Raw genomic sequence first — 16,758 nt, forward strand, 5'->3', positions numbered from 1 at the left:
CTTTTCACTTTTTTCTTCTTTCTTTGAAGCATCATTAAAGTCTACCCCGTGAAGGCAGATATGCTGAACTGTGTGTCACTGACTGGAGTCACCGTAAAATAGCCTGGCTGCCCACACAGAGAAGTGGTGTGGGGGCCCAGATCAGTGAAGGAACAGGAGAGTAGCAGAAACTCTTGAAAGAAAATCTCATTCAAACTTGGGTTCTTTTCTTCTTTCCATAGGCGGCAAGGAATTGTTTGGTCAGTTCTACAAGTGTAGTAAAAATTTCGGACTTTGGAATGACGAGGTACATGATATATTTTTTTACTGTTGTTTACTCATAAAAGAGAATCTTGCATTAGTCTACCAACAAACTGAAAGATGATATTGGCTTTGTTTTTTTCTCTGATCATGTGGTTGTGTGGCCTGCTGACCCACTTTGAATTTTAGGATGTGCACCAGCTTTAGCTGTGGGTAGTTGGATACTGCGGGCTATTCTGATCTTCTTCCATAGCAACATGAATGAAAGTGTGGCGTATCTTAAAATTAAAAGTAACTTCTCAGTCCACTCATTGTATATGTAAGATTAAGAAAAAAAGCTTTTCTGGCATACATGTATCTAACTTTATTTTTTATAACTCCTTGCAGTTTATAGTTTGAGTCCCCCTTCCTCCAGGTTGCTAGAAATTTAAACACAGTTAATTCAAGGTTTCTCCTTGACTCTCTTTAGGGCCCAAACGCCAGTTCTGTGTGTTTCTTGGGGCCATAGTGCAGGGAGGGAGACGGCCTGTCTGGTCCTTGTTACTGTCTATGGTCCCTTGTCTCTGGCTTCCTCGCAGGCGCCATCCTCTCGTTCTGTGCTCGGCGGGCCATCCACACAGGTGGCCACTGACTCAGCCTGAGTTTCTGCCTGCAGGATTCCTTCATGTCCGGCATTCTCTGTGATTGGAAAACTCTATCCTAGGTCCCCTTTCCCTAGGCACATCTATAGCTTTTTGTTCTTTACAGTTTTTCTGCCTTTCCTGGGAAAGAAGACATAGGCTCTGGTTTGCTCTTGAGTCCCACTAACCTCTAGTGGGGAAGCGGGGCCTTCTTTCTCTGCCATGTGACCAGGGCAGCTCATGTGGAGTCAGGGCCCCACCTCAGCCACCCACTGGTGGCTAATACTCCTTCCCTTCCCCTCCTATTACCCTGCTCCCCAGCTCAAGGGACCTCTTTCTAGAGGGACAGATGGTGGAGGTGGTGGTGCTGGGGAAGCCTCACTCTTATTCAGGAGTCATTCTCCAGAATATTTTGTTAATAATTCCATCCTTCTCCTGCTCTGGAAAGGCTAGATTTTTGAAACACAAAGCTATGAAAAATGGCTCTTTTCCCTTTTGTTTTCTATGTTTCATTCTTTCCCCTTCATAGAATGACCTCTGGCTCAATAAAGGGCTTAAAGATGAGGTGAGGTAGAACGTGTGAAAAAAAGAGTGAAATATGGGGAAACATTGACAGATAAATTTAAAAGTACTAACTGCATACTCAAGGTGCTACATAGCACAAGTTAGCCATCATCTCTTCTCTCAGATGCTCATCCTTGGATATTTCTGCAAACAATTCTCAAAAAAGAGAGAGGGTTTAATTTAAAAAATTTTTAAAGGAGATAGTAGCCACTACTGATTTCTTTCCATATAGGGTCATTTTAATGCATCAGAAATTGTCCACGTCAAATAAATTATGTTCAAATATTTTTATTTCCCCCCTTCTCTGCCCCAAAAATATGCAGAAAGAAAATAAGACATTCAGCTTTGAATTGCACCTTTTCTATTATATATTCATTTTTATTTCCTTTTTATAGCCTTGGTTGTCAGCTCATTCAGCATGGTTCTTTGCAGATCTTATTGTAACTAGCATTATCAGTAGGGTATATTTTGGATGAAAGAATTGCTATGGTTTTCTGAGACCCACATAAAATAAACACAGTTGAGGCTTGGCTTGGGAAGGAAACACTATGAGGGCTATTTTCCTACTTTGGAAACAAAAAGAGAAGGTATACAGAACCTTTCTGTGCTAAAACACTTTGTCTTCTAGAGTGGAATTAACTGAAGGGATTTGAAGTAAGCCAAACTGGGAGGTAACACAAAACACAATGTGCTTTGAAATCTGATGACTGTAGGTACGTTTTGGATGATGAATACATCAGTTCTTCTGGAGCCAAGTTCCCAGTCAAGTGGTCCCCTCCTGAAGTTTTCCATTTCAACAAGTACAGCAGCAAATCGGATGTCTGGTCATTTGGTGAGTGAATTTGATGTTCTTTACTGGAGCTTGAGTTCATAAAATAGGCCAATCTCTTTGAACTTCTATTTCTTGATATGATGTCACATTTTTTTAAGGTCTTCTTAAAAAAAATTTATTGTATTTTTTCCATTACTCTGCTTTCTGTCTTAAATATTCTAAAGACATCCCAGCTGTCTTTGATAACTGGTACCCTTCACCTTCTCACATACATCTACCTTTTGGAGCTTTTCCTTTCCTATTGAGCGCTTTCTGTGAGACCAGAACAGGGCATAAATTCTCCTGATCTAGAAAACAGACTCAGCCAACATTTCCACACCACAGAGACTTGCAAGGGAAATTGACCTTATGGTGTCATTGATTTTTGAGTGTACACATAATTAACAAATCCATTGTCTAACCACTAAGCACCACCACCTGATTTACTTCATTGCTTTCAGGTTTTGTGGAATTTAGACACAGGCCTCCTTGGGATCTGTCAACCGAAGTTTACACTGGGTAACATTCTCCACCGAGAGACGCAGTAGACTAACGCGCAGCGGAGTTTGTTCTTTTAACTGATTTTTTAAAAGTGGCAACGAATGTGTGATAATCTATCTATTCTCTTTCACTCAGACTTTCCTGGATGGCTTTTTGGGTTTGGAGGAACAGCTGTTCCCTCAGAAGGGTGTGAATTTTCTTGTCACAATAGGGTTACACTGGCATCCTTGAGCTCATTAGCTCTCCACTGACACGTGATAGTCTTGGCAGGTGACTTTTTATGCTCTACTGGAGAGCAGTTAAGTTGAGAGACAATGAATAGCAACCCAAGGCCTCATCAAGTGCTTGCAGAATAATTAGAACTCCTTGACTTTTATCTGACCACGTGTCTTTTTCCCCCTCAACCCCACCTTGGACAGTGAGGGTCTTGAACACAGGGACTGCTCTTGTTCCTAAGGATCCTCTGACTCTAGCACAGGCCCGCCCTCTAAGCAAAACCTAATACAAATTCATAGAATAAGTGAATAATTAAAGGAACTCAAATTGGGATCCTTGAAGAAGTTTCATGAGTTAATCAGTTAATCAATCAGTGGTTACTGAACGCCTACTTATGTACGGAGCCCTTGCGAGGTGCTCTGCGGCTCAACCCAGCAGTTAACCTTCTCTAGGGGAGGGGAAGGCATGCCAGCAGCTGGCTGATAAATTCTCAGCTCTAGCAGGCAGCAGAGCCTCAGACAATTGTGCCATTTTCTGTGGAATGGCACAAAGTTTTACTGATATCAGGGTTTGGAGTTACGAGAATACTTAGAGATGAGAATGCCGGCAGCATTTTCTTCCAATAGGGAGTCAGAGAAGGACAACAGAAAAGGAAAGGCATTTTTTCACTTGGAATATTTTCAGATTCCAGGCCTGTCCAAAAACTAAGATGCACACAATGTGCTTCCTGGGTGGAACTGCTCTCGTTCGGGGTGATCACAGCTCAGAGGCTGGAAGGGGACTATAGTGCCGTGTAGTTCAAAACAGCTCTTTTAGTTCCAAGCGACCATTTCTCTCTCACCTCTGGTTTTTATGCATTATATTTGCAGGAGTTTTGATGTGGGAAGTTTTTACAGAAGGAAAAATGCCTTTTGAAAGTAAGTCAAATTTGCAAGTTGTGGAAGCCATTTCTAAGGGCTTCAGGCTGTACCGCCCTCGCCTGGCACCGATGCCCATCTATGAAGTCATGTACAGCTGCTGGCATGAGGTGAGTGGCCCTTACTCTCCTGCGAAGGGTGGGAGTCCCAGCATCTGAGAGCGGACCTGAGTATCCATCGTGGCAGGAAAAGTGGCTGTTTCTCGGTCCTGTCCCCTGAAGCCGGAAGTGCTGTTTCTATCTGAAACTCCCACTACAAAGTCATCAATCCATTTTGCTTCTAATAGTGGCCTCTCATCTGAGAACTTCAGGGTCTTTTCCAAGTCGTATCTTTCTGAGATTGGTTCCTGCAGCTACTCTTGTTGTCAGTAAAGCCTTGGTAATTACATGTTCTACACTGTTTAGAACTGGTGGGTGGAAACTAAGGGTAGAATCAGGTTTGTTAAACTTCCACATTGAAAGGGAAGGATGGTATTTTTACTTGCTCCACTCTAATTTGTCTTGCTTTTCCAAAAGTAATGGGTTTCATCTCTCTTGTGGCATTCATGGCTCCTGATAGAGAGATTAAACCAGAGCAGGAATGAAGGCTGAAAGTGTGCCAGGAACTTCTACTCAGGAAATTATCTCTCGGGAGCCCAGTTTCTCTTTTTCTTGAAATGCCAAGCTTGAAAATAAAGCTGGCGGGGTTATGCCTCGCTTCTGTCCTTTCTGGGCATTGATTCAGCACAGCCTTCCCTTCACATCAGACTCCCCTGTGACTCTGACACGTCCTCTCTCTTTCCAGCGGACAGTTTCAGCCCGGAAAAACCACAGTGGGGTGAGGAGTTTCCTCCTGGCTGAAAAAGAAATCATTCAATTCCCAATCCACAAACACGGGAAAATTCAATATTCAAGAGTGATGTGGTTGTTCACTTTCTAGAGAAGTATTAATTATATAAAGATGCCTGGTGTGTGAAAATATTTTACATATGGCTAACTGCTTTGCAAGGAATCCCGAAAGCTGTTAGTAGCAAACAGTTGTCTTAAGAGCATCTTTGCATTAATATTGTAAATAGCTTGGAATATATGTTGTACATGAAGCAATATACATATACGTGTACATACAATAAAATACTTACTGAGATTTTATACTTTGTGGAGAGAAGACAGGGAAGGGGCAGGGAGGACCAACTAAATGGCATCGGTCTCAAATTACAGTTGGAACATGGATTAAAACAGCGTTTTGGTTATGTTGATTTACTTGTTTGCAAAACCGATTTTGCCTACAACTTTTTGATGTAATCTAAAAGCCCGATGTGACTATAATGTCATTGAGACACACACCTCACAGTCTCTATTAACTGCAGAACCTCAACCCTTGCAAAACGCTCCTGGAGTCTCAAGGAGGATTCTCACCTGTGCTCACATATTCTTTTGTTCTTTTTCTTTTTCATTATTCATAAGCCACAAAGGGTGGTGTCTCCCCACTCACCCTGCCACGTATGACCTTTGTGTGAATGTGGCTGCACGAGTAGTCTGTTTGCCACGGGTTTCAAAGAGGCCCACAGGGTCATCTGTTCTTCCTCACGGAGACAAAGCTAAACCACACCACTCTGTGAAACAGGAAAATGCTCCAACCCTTGGCCCTGGCTGGGGACTCTGTTGACTGAGCCCTAAGGCAGAATGGCTTGTGCTCTAAAGTCCCTTAAAAAAACATGGCTTTTGCTTTTTAACTGAAATTCTTCTTGCCACAGGAGATCAGGTGTAGTCAATAACCAGGACTGAGCTCCAGAGCCTGGTGCTCTCGATGGCCCCTCTCTCCCATCTCTTCCTTTGCCTCGTGCATATCACGTCATCCAAAAAGATCTGGGACAGTGCTGTCCAAGAGCTGTGGCGATGGGAATGGGCTACGTCCCTGCTGTCCAAGGCAGTAGCTGCACCTGGCCAGTGAAGACTTGGAAAGTGGCTGATGTGACTGAAAACTGAATTTTCAGATGTACTTAATTTTAATGAATTGAAATTTAAACAGCCACATGTGCTAGTGTTTACGGCTGTAGCTGTTTTCATCTTTGCAACACTCCCTCCTCTTACATTTTCACACTCATACCTCGCTCCACTGCCAGTCATGCCCTGCGTGTCGGCCACCTTGTCTTTTTCTTCTGTTTGTGGAGAACCGGCCTGGATCCCCGTCGGCAAGTCCCACAACTCGTGTCCGAGTAAGTCTTAAGCTGAGCTGACCGCCTCTGCTTCCCTTTTCCAGAACCCTAAAGGCCGCCCTACGTTTGCTGAGCTGCTGCAGGTCCTCACAGAGATTGCAGAAACCTGGTGACCTGAGCACAGTGCCAACCCAGAGGATCGTGTTGCAAAATTGTCCCAAAAGGAACTCCCGCGAGGGGCCGCGGATGGTGAACCCCTTCCTTCAGGGTTGCTGACTCTTGGAAACTTCGCCAACGTCACAGGCTTTCCAAACCTCTTAAAACTTAAGCATGTGTTTGAGAAGGACTCCTAAAGTCCTGTTTTCCTGTAACATTCTTCATGGTCCATATGTGAGGATGGCAAAAAGCTCAATGGCATTTATAAGAATGGCCCTGAGAACCCCCGAGAGCCCGTGGAAACATCATTCTTTACAGGGCTGAGGATACTGATTTCCTGAAGAGTAGGGACGTTCCTGACTTCAGGCGTCCGTGCACAGAAGATGAAATTAAATTCTGCCAGCTCGTGGAATTAGGAGCCTCCCCTGCGGAACCTCATGCTTTTGAGCTGTACAGATCTTTGTAGAAAAGGCAGCTTTACGAACCACAGGAATGTGAGCGTTCTGGAACTGTCTTGTATAGTCTTCCCTTTGTTATTTAATGTATCGTTTTTGTACACATCTGATACTTTTGGAGACATTTTTTTTTGTATTCCAGTTGTAAACACTGTTGTAGGAGGTAACCGTGTTCTTCTTTGAACAGGTCCTGGTGACATTTCCGTTTCCTGTGGTGCCCACCGTCAGGGGCAATTCAGAGCCCGAATGTCAATTCTAAGATGTTACACTTTGTCCCCGTGAAGTTGGACGAGCTAAAAAGTCTTATCTTGTCATAAAATGTACCTCCTGCATCTTTCCAGAAGATGACTTGGTCTTTCCATGAGAACAAGACGGAGGCAAAAACAAGAAAACCAAACATTACATTACTGCTCCTTTATTTCTGAAATCTAGGGTTTTGAATTCAAGATGAAGTAGACATATCGTAATTCAATCTTAATTTCTCAGGTGCTGTTTTTAGGAATGATTGGAAATTGGTCTTTATCATTCTGAGTGCCCCAAACGCACTCTGGGAAGAAGGGTGCGGCAGAAAGCCCAAGTGTCATTGCTGTGAGGTCTGACAACGGGGGTCTGTGATTCACACACTATTCTGCCCTGCATCATGGATCTCAGGGAACCCGTTCTGTAGTTCTCTTTAGAGTCTACGTTGCTGGCTCTCGGTAGTTGTGATTTTTCAATCATTTGCCCACTCTAAGAACGACATCTTTGAATGTCAATAGTACTCAATAAATGCGTATTGAAATAATGAGCACCAGGTACCAGCAAAGCCTTGTTAATTCAGGTGGTGGCCTCAGAAGAGTTTGTCTGAGATACTAGGCTGTTTCTGAGATTATCACACCCTTTTTCCTTATGGCTCCTGCCATGGGGAGGGCAGACAGAAGACCCCTACTACTGAGACTGTAGTTCAAGTACAATAACGTGAAAGTCTAGCTCTGGAGGACATGAGACTATCAAGCAGCAAAAGCCGAGGGAGGAAAGGTTAATGTTATAACAGGAAATAAAGTAGTAACAATATATGCAATAAGGTGTCTTTCTCAGATTTTACTAAGCTTAAGAGAACTCAATCTCCGTCCCCCTCCCCAAAAGAAAAAAACCCCAAACACTGAAATGCTGAAACTGACTGTGGAGCACCTGCCACCACTATCAACGCTACGCAGGAAGACAGTACAGAGCAAGCAGCTCAGAGATGAACTATTCCGGAGGTCGCGTGGCGGCAGCTGGGACTTCTAAGAGCATATAATGGTGGTGGCCGGTAAATTCTGTTCCTTTTGTTTTAACACTCAGGGAAGTTTGAGACACCAAATTAAGAACAGGAATCGTGTAGGTAAATGCGACTGAGATAATGTGTGGATTTGGAGTGTCTATGGACAGAGATGCAGCATTCACTGTCTAGCAAAAGAAACATTTTCCTTGAGAAGTAGTCACAAAACTCCTGGAAGTGAACTATGTTTTGTGACCAGTCTTCATACTAGTTATTGATATGAACTCTCTGCGGGTAGCTTACCTAGTTTAGGGTAAGATAGTGCAATCAGTTAATGGTTCTGCATAAGGAATGGACAGGACGTTTAAAGGTTGGTTGCAGGTGAGAGCCCTAAACAGAACAGGAAGTCAAAGAAGACAGGGAAGCTCAGAAAAACAGAACGAATTTGGAGGCCAAGCAGAAGAGACGATCAGTGTAGATAGCCATTTGGCAAGAATAGCCAAAGGAAACTTTTTCTTTAGTAAACTTTGAAGTACAATTCACGGTCCCACTGGCGCACTGGTAACATTTCTGAGTGGCCATCAAACGCACAAGACACAATAGCATTTGGTTAATCCAGCACTAAGTTTAGCTTTTCAGAAGGATTCAGGACAGTAAAAAGAGTACACATAGCCCTTCAGTCCCAATGGAAGCCTGCCAGTTCTCCATGTGCATAGATGCTTGGGCCCCTCCTCATCTGCCTGGGGAGAGCGTATGATTGCTGGTCATGAGGCCATGGTGTGTGGTGTTCACCTTGAAGCAAAGAAGCTTTTCCCTTGGTTTCCTACCTGCCATGTAGGCCTAAAGTTCATGGGCCTCCCAACCTATGTGCTGTCTCACAGATCGGAGGTTTCACAGAGTACAAAACACATGTCTGGCCCTGGTACCCAACATTCCACATGTACCTCAACTTGGCACATATCCGAAGGACTGGTGCTGGGTGAAGGCAAACCTAAAATCCTCTCAGACAGGTAAGTCTAGGCCTGGGAGAAAAATGGTCCAGGCCTGCCATTGACCCTTTGCTCACATACATAAAGTACACAATTTATGTGTATATAGCTTAATTTTCAGAAAGTAAATACATCTGTATAACTAGCACTAGATCAAGAAATGCAACATTCCAGAATTTCACAATCCATTCTCATTCCGTATTCAAGTGGTTAACCCAATAGCAATCAGTATTCTGATTTCCAACACCATGGATTAGTATGGGCTATTTGAAATTTCTGTAAATGGAATCCTACGGTATTGTGTTTCGGGCCTGGCTCCCTTCACTTAGTGCTTGCTTGATGCAGTCATGTTGTCTGTAGTTAGTACATTCCATTCATTCTCATCTCTGTGTAGTCTTCCCTATGTACTTATAGTACAGATTATCTATTCTACTCTTGATAGATATTTTTAAATTACTGTTTTTCCATTACAGTTGTCCCAATTTTTTCCCCTTTGCCCTCCTCCATCCATTCCACACCTCCCCTCTCACCCCGCACTCCCACAGTCAGTCCCCACACTGTTGTCCATGTCCATGGGTCATTCACACATGCTCTTTGACTAGTCCCTTCCGCTTCCCTCCACCTTTCCCTCCCTCACCCCTCCCTTCTGGCAGCTGTCAGTCTGTTCCATGTTTCCATGTCTCTGGTTTTGTTTTGCTCATTAGTTTATTTTGTTCATTAGATTCCACTTATAGGTGAGATCATATGGTATTTGCCTTTCAGCAATTGGCTTATTTCACCTAGCATAATAGTCTCTAGTTCCAACCATGCTGTCACAAAAGGTAGGAATTCCTTCTTTCTTTCTGCTGCATAATATTCCGTTGTGTAAATGTACCATAGTTTTTTTTATTATTTAAAAATTTGTATTTATTTATTTTTAGAGAGAAGGGAAGGGAAGGAGAAAGAGAGGGAGAGAAACATTAATGTGTGGTTGCCTCTCATGTGCCCCCAGTTGGGGACCTGGCCCACAACCCAGGCATGTGCCCTAACTGGGAATCGAACCAGTGACCCTTTGATTTGCAGGTCAGTACTCAATCTACTGAGCCACATTAGCCAGGCCATAGTTTTTTAATCCATTCATTTACTGATGGGCATATAGGCTGTTTCCACCACTTGGTCATTGTAAATAGCACTGCTATGAACATAGGGGTACTTAAGTTGTTTTGAATTGGTGATTCTGAATTCTTAGGGCATATTCCCAGCAGTGGAATAACTAAGTCAGAAGGCAATTTCATTTTTAATTTTTTTTCAGGAAATTCCATATTGTTTTCTACAGTGGCCGCACCAGTCTGTATTCCCACCAACAGTTCACTAGGGTTCCCTTTCCTCCACATCCTTGCCAGCACTCCTTGTTTGTTGATTTATAGTGATCACCATTCTGACAGGTGTGAGGTGACGTCTCATTATGGTTTCAATTTGCATCTCTCTGATGGCTAGTGATGTTAAGCATCTTTTCGTATGTCTATAGGCCATCGGTATGTCCTCCTTAGAGAAGTGTCTGTTCAGGCCCTTTGCCCATTTTTTAATTGGATTATTTGCCTTCCTGGTGTTGAGTTGTATGAGTTCATTATATATTTTGGAGATCAAACCCTTGGCCGATGTATCATTAGAAATATATTCTTTCATACAGTTGGTCCCCTTTTCTATTTGATGATGTTTTCTTTAGCCGTGCAGAAACTTTTTAATGTGCTGCAGCCCCATTTGTTTATTTTTTCCTTTATTTCCCTTGTCCTAGGAGATATGTTGGCAAAAATACTGCTATGTGGGATATCTGATATTTTACTCCTTATGTTTTCCTCTAGCTTTTACAGTGTCACAAATTATATTTAAGTCTTTTATCCATTTTGAGATTATTCTGGTGTATGGTGTAAGTTGGTGATCTAGTTTCATTTTTTTGCATGTACCAGTCCAGTTCTCCCAACACCATTTATTGAAGAGGCTATTTTTACTCCATTGTATGCTTGTACCCTCTTTATCAAATATTAGTTGACCACAGAGACATGGGTTTATTTCTGGGCTCTCTATTCTGTTCTATTGATTTATTTTTTGGTTCTTATGCCAGTATCAGACTGTTCTGATTACAATGGCCCTGTAGTATAGTGTGGTATCAGGTATTGCGATCCCTCCTACTTTGTTCTTGTTTCTCAAGATGGCTGAGGCTATTCAGAGTCTTTTTTGGTTCCATACAAATTTTTGAAATATTTGTTCTAGATCAGTGAAATATGCCATTGGTATTTTAATAAGGATTGCATTGAATCTGTAGATTGCTTTGGGTAGTATGGACATTTTAATGATGTTGATTATTCCAATCCATGAACTGGGTACATGCTTCCATTTATTTGTATCTTCCTCAATTTGTTCCTTCAGTGTTCTATAGTTTTCTGAGTACGGATCTCTTACCTCCTTGGTTAAATTTATCCTAGGTACTTTATTTTTTTTGTTCTTGTTGCTATAGTAAATGGGTTTTTTTAACCCTAGTTTCTCTTTGTGATATTTCATTGTTGGTGTACAAAAATGCTATTGATTTCTGAATATTGACTTTGTATCCTGCTATTTTGTCAAATTCACTTTTTAGGTCAAGGAGTTTTTTGGTGAAACTATAGGGTTTACTATGTACACTATCATGTTGTCTGTGAGTAATGACAGTTTTACTTCCTCCTTTCCAATTTGGACGCCTTTTATTTCTTTTTCTTGTCTGATCACTGTGGCTAGGACTTCCAGTACTCTGTTGAATAAGAGTGGTCTAAGTGGAAACTCTTGTCTTATTCCTGATCTTCTCAATGGATATTTCAGTTGTTTCCAATTTTTGGCTATAGATCAGTGCTGCTATGAACATTTTTCTATATGTCCTTTGGTTAAAATATGTGTGTGTTTCTGTTAGGTGTATCTAGGTGTGGAATTCCAGGGCAAAAATTATGCATATGTTTCGCTTTTGTAAATAGTGCCAAAGAGTCTTCCTATGTGGATATAACCAGGGACACAATCGGCAGCAGTGTCTGAGCATCTCAGTTGCTCCACATCCTCAGCGACACTTGGAATTGTCTTGGCGGTTGCGATGGCGAAGGGCTTCTATGGGCAAGGGTGTCTCATGTTCAATTTCAAGTTGCTTGTTCAGCTGTGCTGCAAGATAATCTCTATCCCCCAATCTTTGTTGCCAACAGAGGCATATGCTAAATGCACAACCTGAAATAAATAATATTTGAGAGGATTGAGGTGATTTGGGGTGATAAAAAGGAAAATATTAGAAATGTAATACAGAGCAGAGAAGGGAGATTTGACAGCCAAGAACTTGAATCTGGATAAATTATAAAAGATGCGGGTTTTCCATCACATGTGGGATGGACACATTCACAAACACATACACACAGCCATTTGTATCTTTAATTCTCTCCAAGGAGTGGGGGTCTTGTTAAATGGAAGGACTGATTTGATGAGAAATTTGATAGGTTTGTCCAAACATGGCTAGGGGTTGGCATTGGAGTTACGTGCATTGCTTGATGTATAGGGTAACTAGAGAAGGGTGTGGGCAGGAGAGAAGCAGAGAAAATAGCAGGAGGGAGGACATTGCCTGTGGCAGTAAAATTCTTGAGGAAGCAGGAATTCTTATGTTGTCCTTGAGGTCCTTACACATCCCCATTACCCCCAAGTATCCAGTGAAGTCGACTGGGCTCATAAATCCATATTTGAATGGATTTTATTGTAAGTGTAGGAAGTGTATAGTGTGTGTTTTACATCTGGTTTACACGGTGCAGGGCAGAGACCATAGAAAACATACAGAAGCTTGGGAGGCAGAAAAAGCACATAAACCCTCTGAGAATCTGTCTAAATCTTGGAGAAAGGTTTGGTTATGTGTCAGTTGTGCAGTTGCTACACTAGGGGTGGGGGTGGAAGTAGTTCCAGCCAATTTAACTTGATTTTTAGGATAGAAAGAACCTCAGCTAACATCTAGATTACAGATAATTAACTATCCAGCAACCTGGATAACTTTGAGAATCAAGGAGTTTTATGTTTGTGCAACAGATGCATTAGTGGAAAAAGCCAAACATAAAGGAGACGCAGAAGAGAATGTGTAGCAGAATAACATCAGGCAACAATACAATGAAGCAAGAAAACCATAGATCAGAACCAGGGAGGAGAACTGTGCCCCTTAGCTGTACCCGTTGGAACATCTTCACCCTGACTCTAGTCTTTCTAGATCCACGTGATCTTCTGTAGTTCATGGTTTCTTCATCTCTGCACCAATGACATTTTGGGTTGAATAATTATTTGTTGTGGAAGGATGTGCTGTGCTTTGTAGGATATTTGGCAGCATCCTTGGCCTATATTCACTTGATACAATAGCACACCCTGTCCCTCCAGTGGTGACAACCAAAAATGTCTCTAGAACATTGGCAAACGTCCCTTCTTGGGCAAAATCACCCTTCGCTGAAAACCACTGAGCTAGTTACCAAAAGTTCTGGACCTGGGATCAAGGAGATCCATGAAGCTGAATGAAAAAAATCCCACATCTTTATTTTTACTAACCTCTAACTAAAATTTAGCATTTCCTGTTATTTTAAATGTAGGCAAAGCCAAAAAACAGTACCTATATTAGCAGTCTCTGTGACTTTGTCACAATGTGAAAAACTGATATTTTCATATGCTATGAGAGGTCTTTCAGCTTCCTTAAGAGAGAATTTGCATTCACCACTGTTTCCAAGTCATGCTTCTTTAAAAACTGCCACTTTAACTCAATAAAAAAGACATATTATTCAGGTACAATTATTAAGTTAAAATATTATGGTAACCAGTACAATTGATTACTGTGTTAGTTCTGTGTATTTTTGGTTTATGCATTTAAAAACATTATCCCTCCCACCTACCTGCCTGGAGTCCATCTCTGAATGAGCGTTTCAGCCTCTCTTTTCCTCCAGAGTTCCCACATCTGGCTAGTTGGAGGGAAAGAAAATATAAGAATCAAATCTCGCTGAAGGCCACGGTGGCTCCATTCCACTTCCAAACAGGGTGGCACAAACAAACAAACAAAACCAATTCAGACTGGCATTTTGACTATTGCCACTGGTGAGGGGTGGCGCTACTGGTATCTAGTAGGTAGAGACTAGTAATGCTGCTAAATGTTCTACAATGCACAGCACATCCCCACAACAAAGAATTATCCAGCCTAAAATGTCAATAGTGCCAAGACGAATAGGGTGTTATTGACTATACAACTGTGAAGTCCAGGGGGCAGAAATTCACCGCGATACCCTAACTCCAGCTCCATGTCATGGTCCTCAGGCTGCCTCCACTTCCTCCACTCCCAGGTGAAAGTGCCTGCCGCAAGCCCCAACCTCACCTCGACACAGCATACCGTCCAGAGGGAGAAGACATCTCCGTCCCAGCATTTCCACCAGTCCCACATCCTCTCACTGGATCTGATCCACGTGCCGCCTCTTCCTGCATATCTGCGTGGTTTGCTTTCTTATCACCTCTGGGTCTTTGCTCAAACATCACTCTCTTTGTGAGAGATTTCTCTGATCACTCTATTTAAAATGGTGCCCTCACCATGAACATTTTCTGTCTCCCTTTTCTGTATAACTCTGCTCTTAACACTGTAACAAATTGTATATTTTACTATTTATTTGGTCTATTCTCTGTCCCTTTCCTCCTGCAACTGTAAACAGGTGTGAGGTCAGGTGTTTTTGTCTGGTTTGTTCACTGCTGTATCGCTGGGTCCTAGAACAGGGTTGACACAGAGGTAAGCGAAGTAATTATTCAAAAACAACCCAGTGCACTGAAAGCAGTGGGTTTATCCAGAAGTTCCTTTTTTCCAGAGATGGTTGTTCAGTTGGTAAATAGTACTCCTTTAGGCATTCTGGCGAGCCCGTTGCTTTCCCGCACGACAGTGGGCCATCTTCCCTCTGGTTGTAGTGTATAACCTCAGGGAGTCTTCAGTCCTTTCTGGGAGAGATCGTAATTTTTCCAGAACAATTTGACTTACACAGAATTTCCTATATGTCCCTTTACCTATTTCCATAGATAGAGAAAAACACATTATGTTAGGGATTGACATCAGATTAATAGAAAAAAAATAATGACATCTGAATAAATCTATAGAGAAATATAAATCCATATAGATAGATAGATATTTAATAGAGACAGTAGATTATCCTTATATCTACACCAAGGATGAACATTTCCTCACACTTTTGCCAGTCGTATGTCAACCTGTAGCTACTTTATTTTGTTGTTAACCATCCTGTTTTCCTCCTGTGCTCCTACTTGCTGGTAGTGCTGGAACAACTCAGTTTAACCCAGCCTCCTCACTGTAGTCCAGTGCAGAGTGAAAATATTTTCCATAGGTGGAGTGGGTAGTCTCTCAGAATTTTGTCTTTCCCTCTCTGTTTCTGCCAAACTGGCATGAAGGAACAGAAGGGAGGGGGTTGCTTTGTTCAGAGGTGATATTCAAAACATCTTACAGCTGATTTGGCACAGACATAGACAATCAGAATGGATGTTGACTCCTGATGCAGGCTGTGACTATCAGCCTTGGCAAGGTGACCTTTGAGGTGGTGACATGAATGGCAGGGCTGTTTGGATTAGAGAAGTGTCCCCTGGCACCTCTGGTCATTGCAACATTTCTTATCAGCCTGGTTGCTGCTTGACCTGCTGGCATTTACACACTAAATTGGTGGTTGTGTGGGCTGGCCTCGCCTAACTTGGTTAGGAACAGAGGCCCTTCCTGGCTGATGTGACCTTGTCCCAGCTCATGCTGGCTTTGTAAGACCCCTTAGTCTCTTCCATTTGCCCCTTAGCCTCACCAGCTGGTGTAGTAGCAGAGGCTGCAGGTCACTGCCCCTTGAATTGTGGACGCCATGTCAGTGCTTCTGGCTCTCCGTTCAGCTTCCTGAGTCCCATCTTGAGCACATTTGGGAACTTCTGGGTCTGGTGCATACCACGTGGGGACTGAGAATAGCTGAGAAAGTTAAAACTCTGGCACTCCACACTTCTGTCTGCCCCTACTCTTCCCCACTCTGCTTACTCATGCTGTGATGCAGAGTTTATCTTACCACTGCAACTTTCCGGACATGCACAGCAACTGCTTGCGAGGTAACCCCCTCCAGGAGCCTGAAATGTGAATCAGAGCAACCCCTCCCCCGGCCATTGGCAGTACCCTCCACCTGGTCCTCCTGTCTCAGTGGCACCTTCAATCCATCTAATACCTCTGTCCCTCTTCCCACAAATCACCGGGTCAAAGGATGTTAGCTTTTCCCTTCATTTTCCTGGCCTGGTCCTCACACATTGGAGTAATCTGAGACCTTTTGGAAAATACTATTGTCCAGGCCCCAACTTTTCACCCCTTTTCCCATTCTGCCTTAACTGCTCTGAGGGGGACCCAGGCATTGGTGGTTTTAAAACAAGTTACCCGAAGTTATTCTCACCCAGAGTTGAGAAGCACCGTTCTAGGCCAGTGGTTCTCAAACTTCACTGTTTATTAGAATCATCTAGGGAGGTTTCAAAATCCTGATGCCAAGGCTGCACCCTAGACCACTGAAGCCGGAATATCTAGGGCAGTAGTTTTTATGGCTCTTCGGGCTATTATGATGGCAGCCAAATATGAGAACCAGTGTTCTTCTAGGCCAGTTCTTCTCGAACTTTAATATACATACAGTGGCCTATGGCCTTTGTTAAAATGTAGGTTCTGATCCAGTAGGTCCATGTTGGGACCTCAGATTCTGCATTTCTAACAAACTTGCAGTTGATGTCAAAGGTGCAGGTCCCTGAAGACATTTATTGAGTTGGCCAAAAATTTCATTTGCTTTCTTCTATAAGATGGCCCTTAGTTTTCTTTAACTTCATTTGAAACAATTTTGTTAGATTGTATTGTGATAGTTGT

At 42.6% G+C, this 16,758-nt stretch overlaps 1 protein-coding gene across 4 annotated transcripts in view; it reads left to right on the top strand.

Moving 5' to 3' along the window:
• Positions 1 to 7,643, top strand: part of TXK (TXK tyrosine kinase) — a 57,293-nt gene extending 49,650 nt beyond the window's left edge. For all 4 annotated transcript variants that reach the window (XM_045183083.2, XM_053923528.1, XM_045183084.2 and 1 more), the window contains 4 exons: positions 222 to 286; positions 2,138 to 2,256; positions 3,822 to 3,979; positions 6,108 to 7,643. In XM_045183083.2, the coding sequence (XP_045039018.1) occupies positions 222 to 286; positions 2,138 to 2,256; positions 3,822 to 3,979; positions 6,108 to 6,176 (411 nt within the window). In that variant the 3' untranslated portion in view covers positions 6,177 to 7,643. The remainder of the gene's footprint in view (positions 1 to 221; positions 287 to 2,137; positions 2,257 to 3,821; positions 3,980 to 6,107) is intronic.
• Positions 7,644 to 16,758: the final 9,115 nt, after the last annotated feature.

Source organism: Desmodus rotundus, chromosome 4 (genome assembly GCF_022682495.2).
Source record: "Desmodus rotundus isolate HL8 chromosome 4, HLdesRot8A.1, whole genome shotgun sequence".
NCBI lineage: Eukaryota > Metazoa > Chordata > Mammalia > Chiroptera > Phyllostomidae > Desmodus > Desmodus rotundus.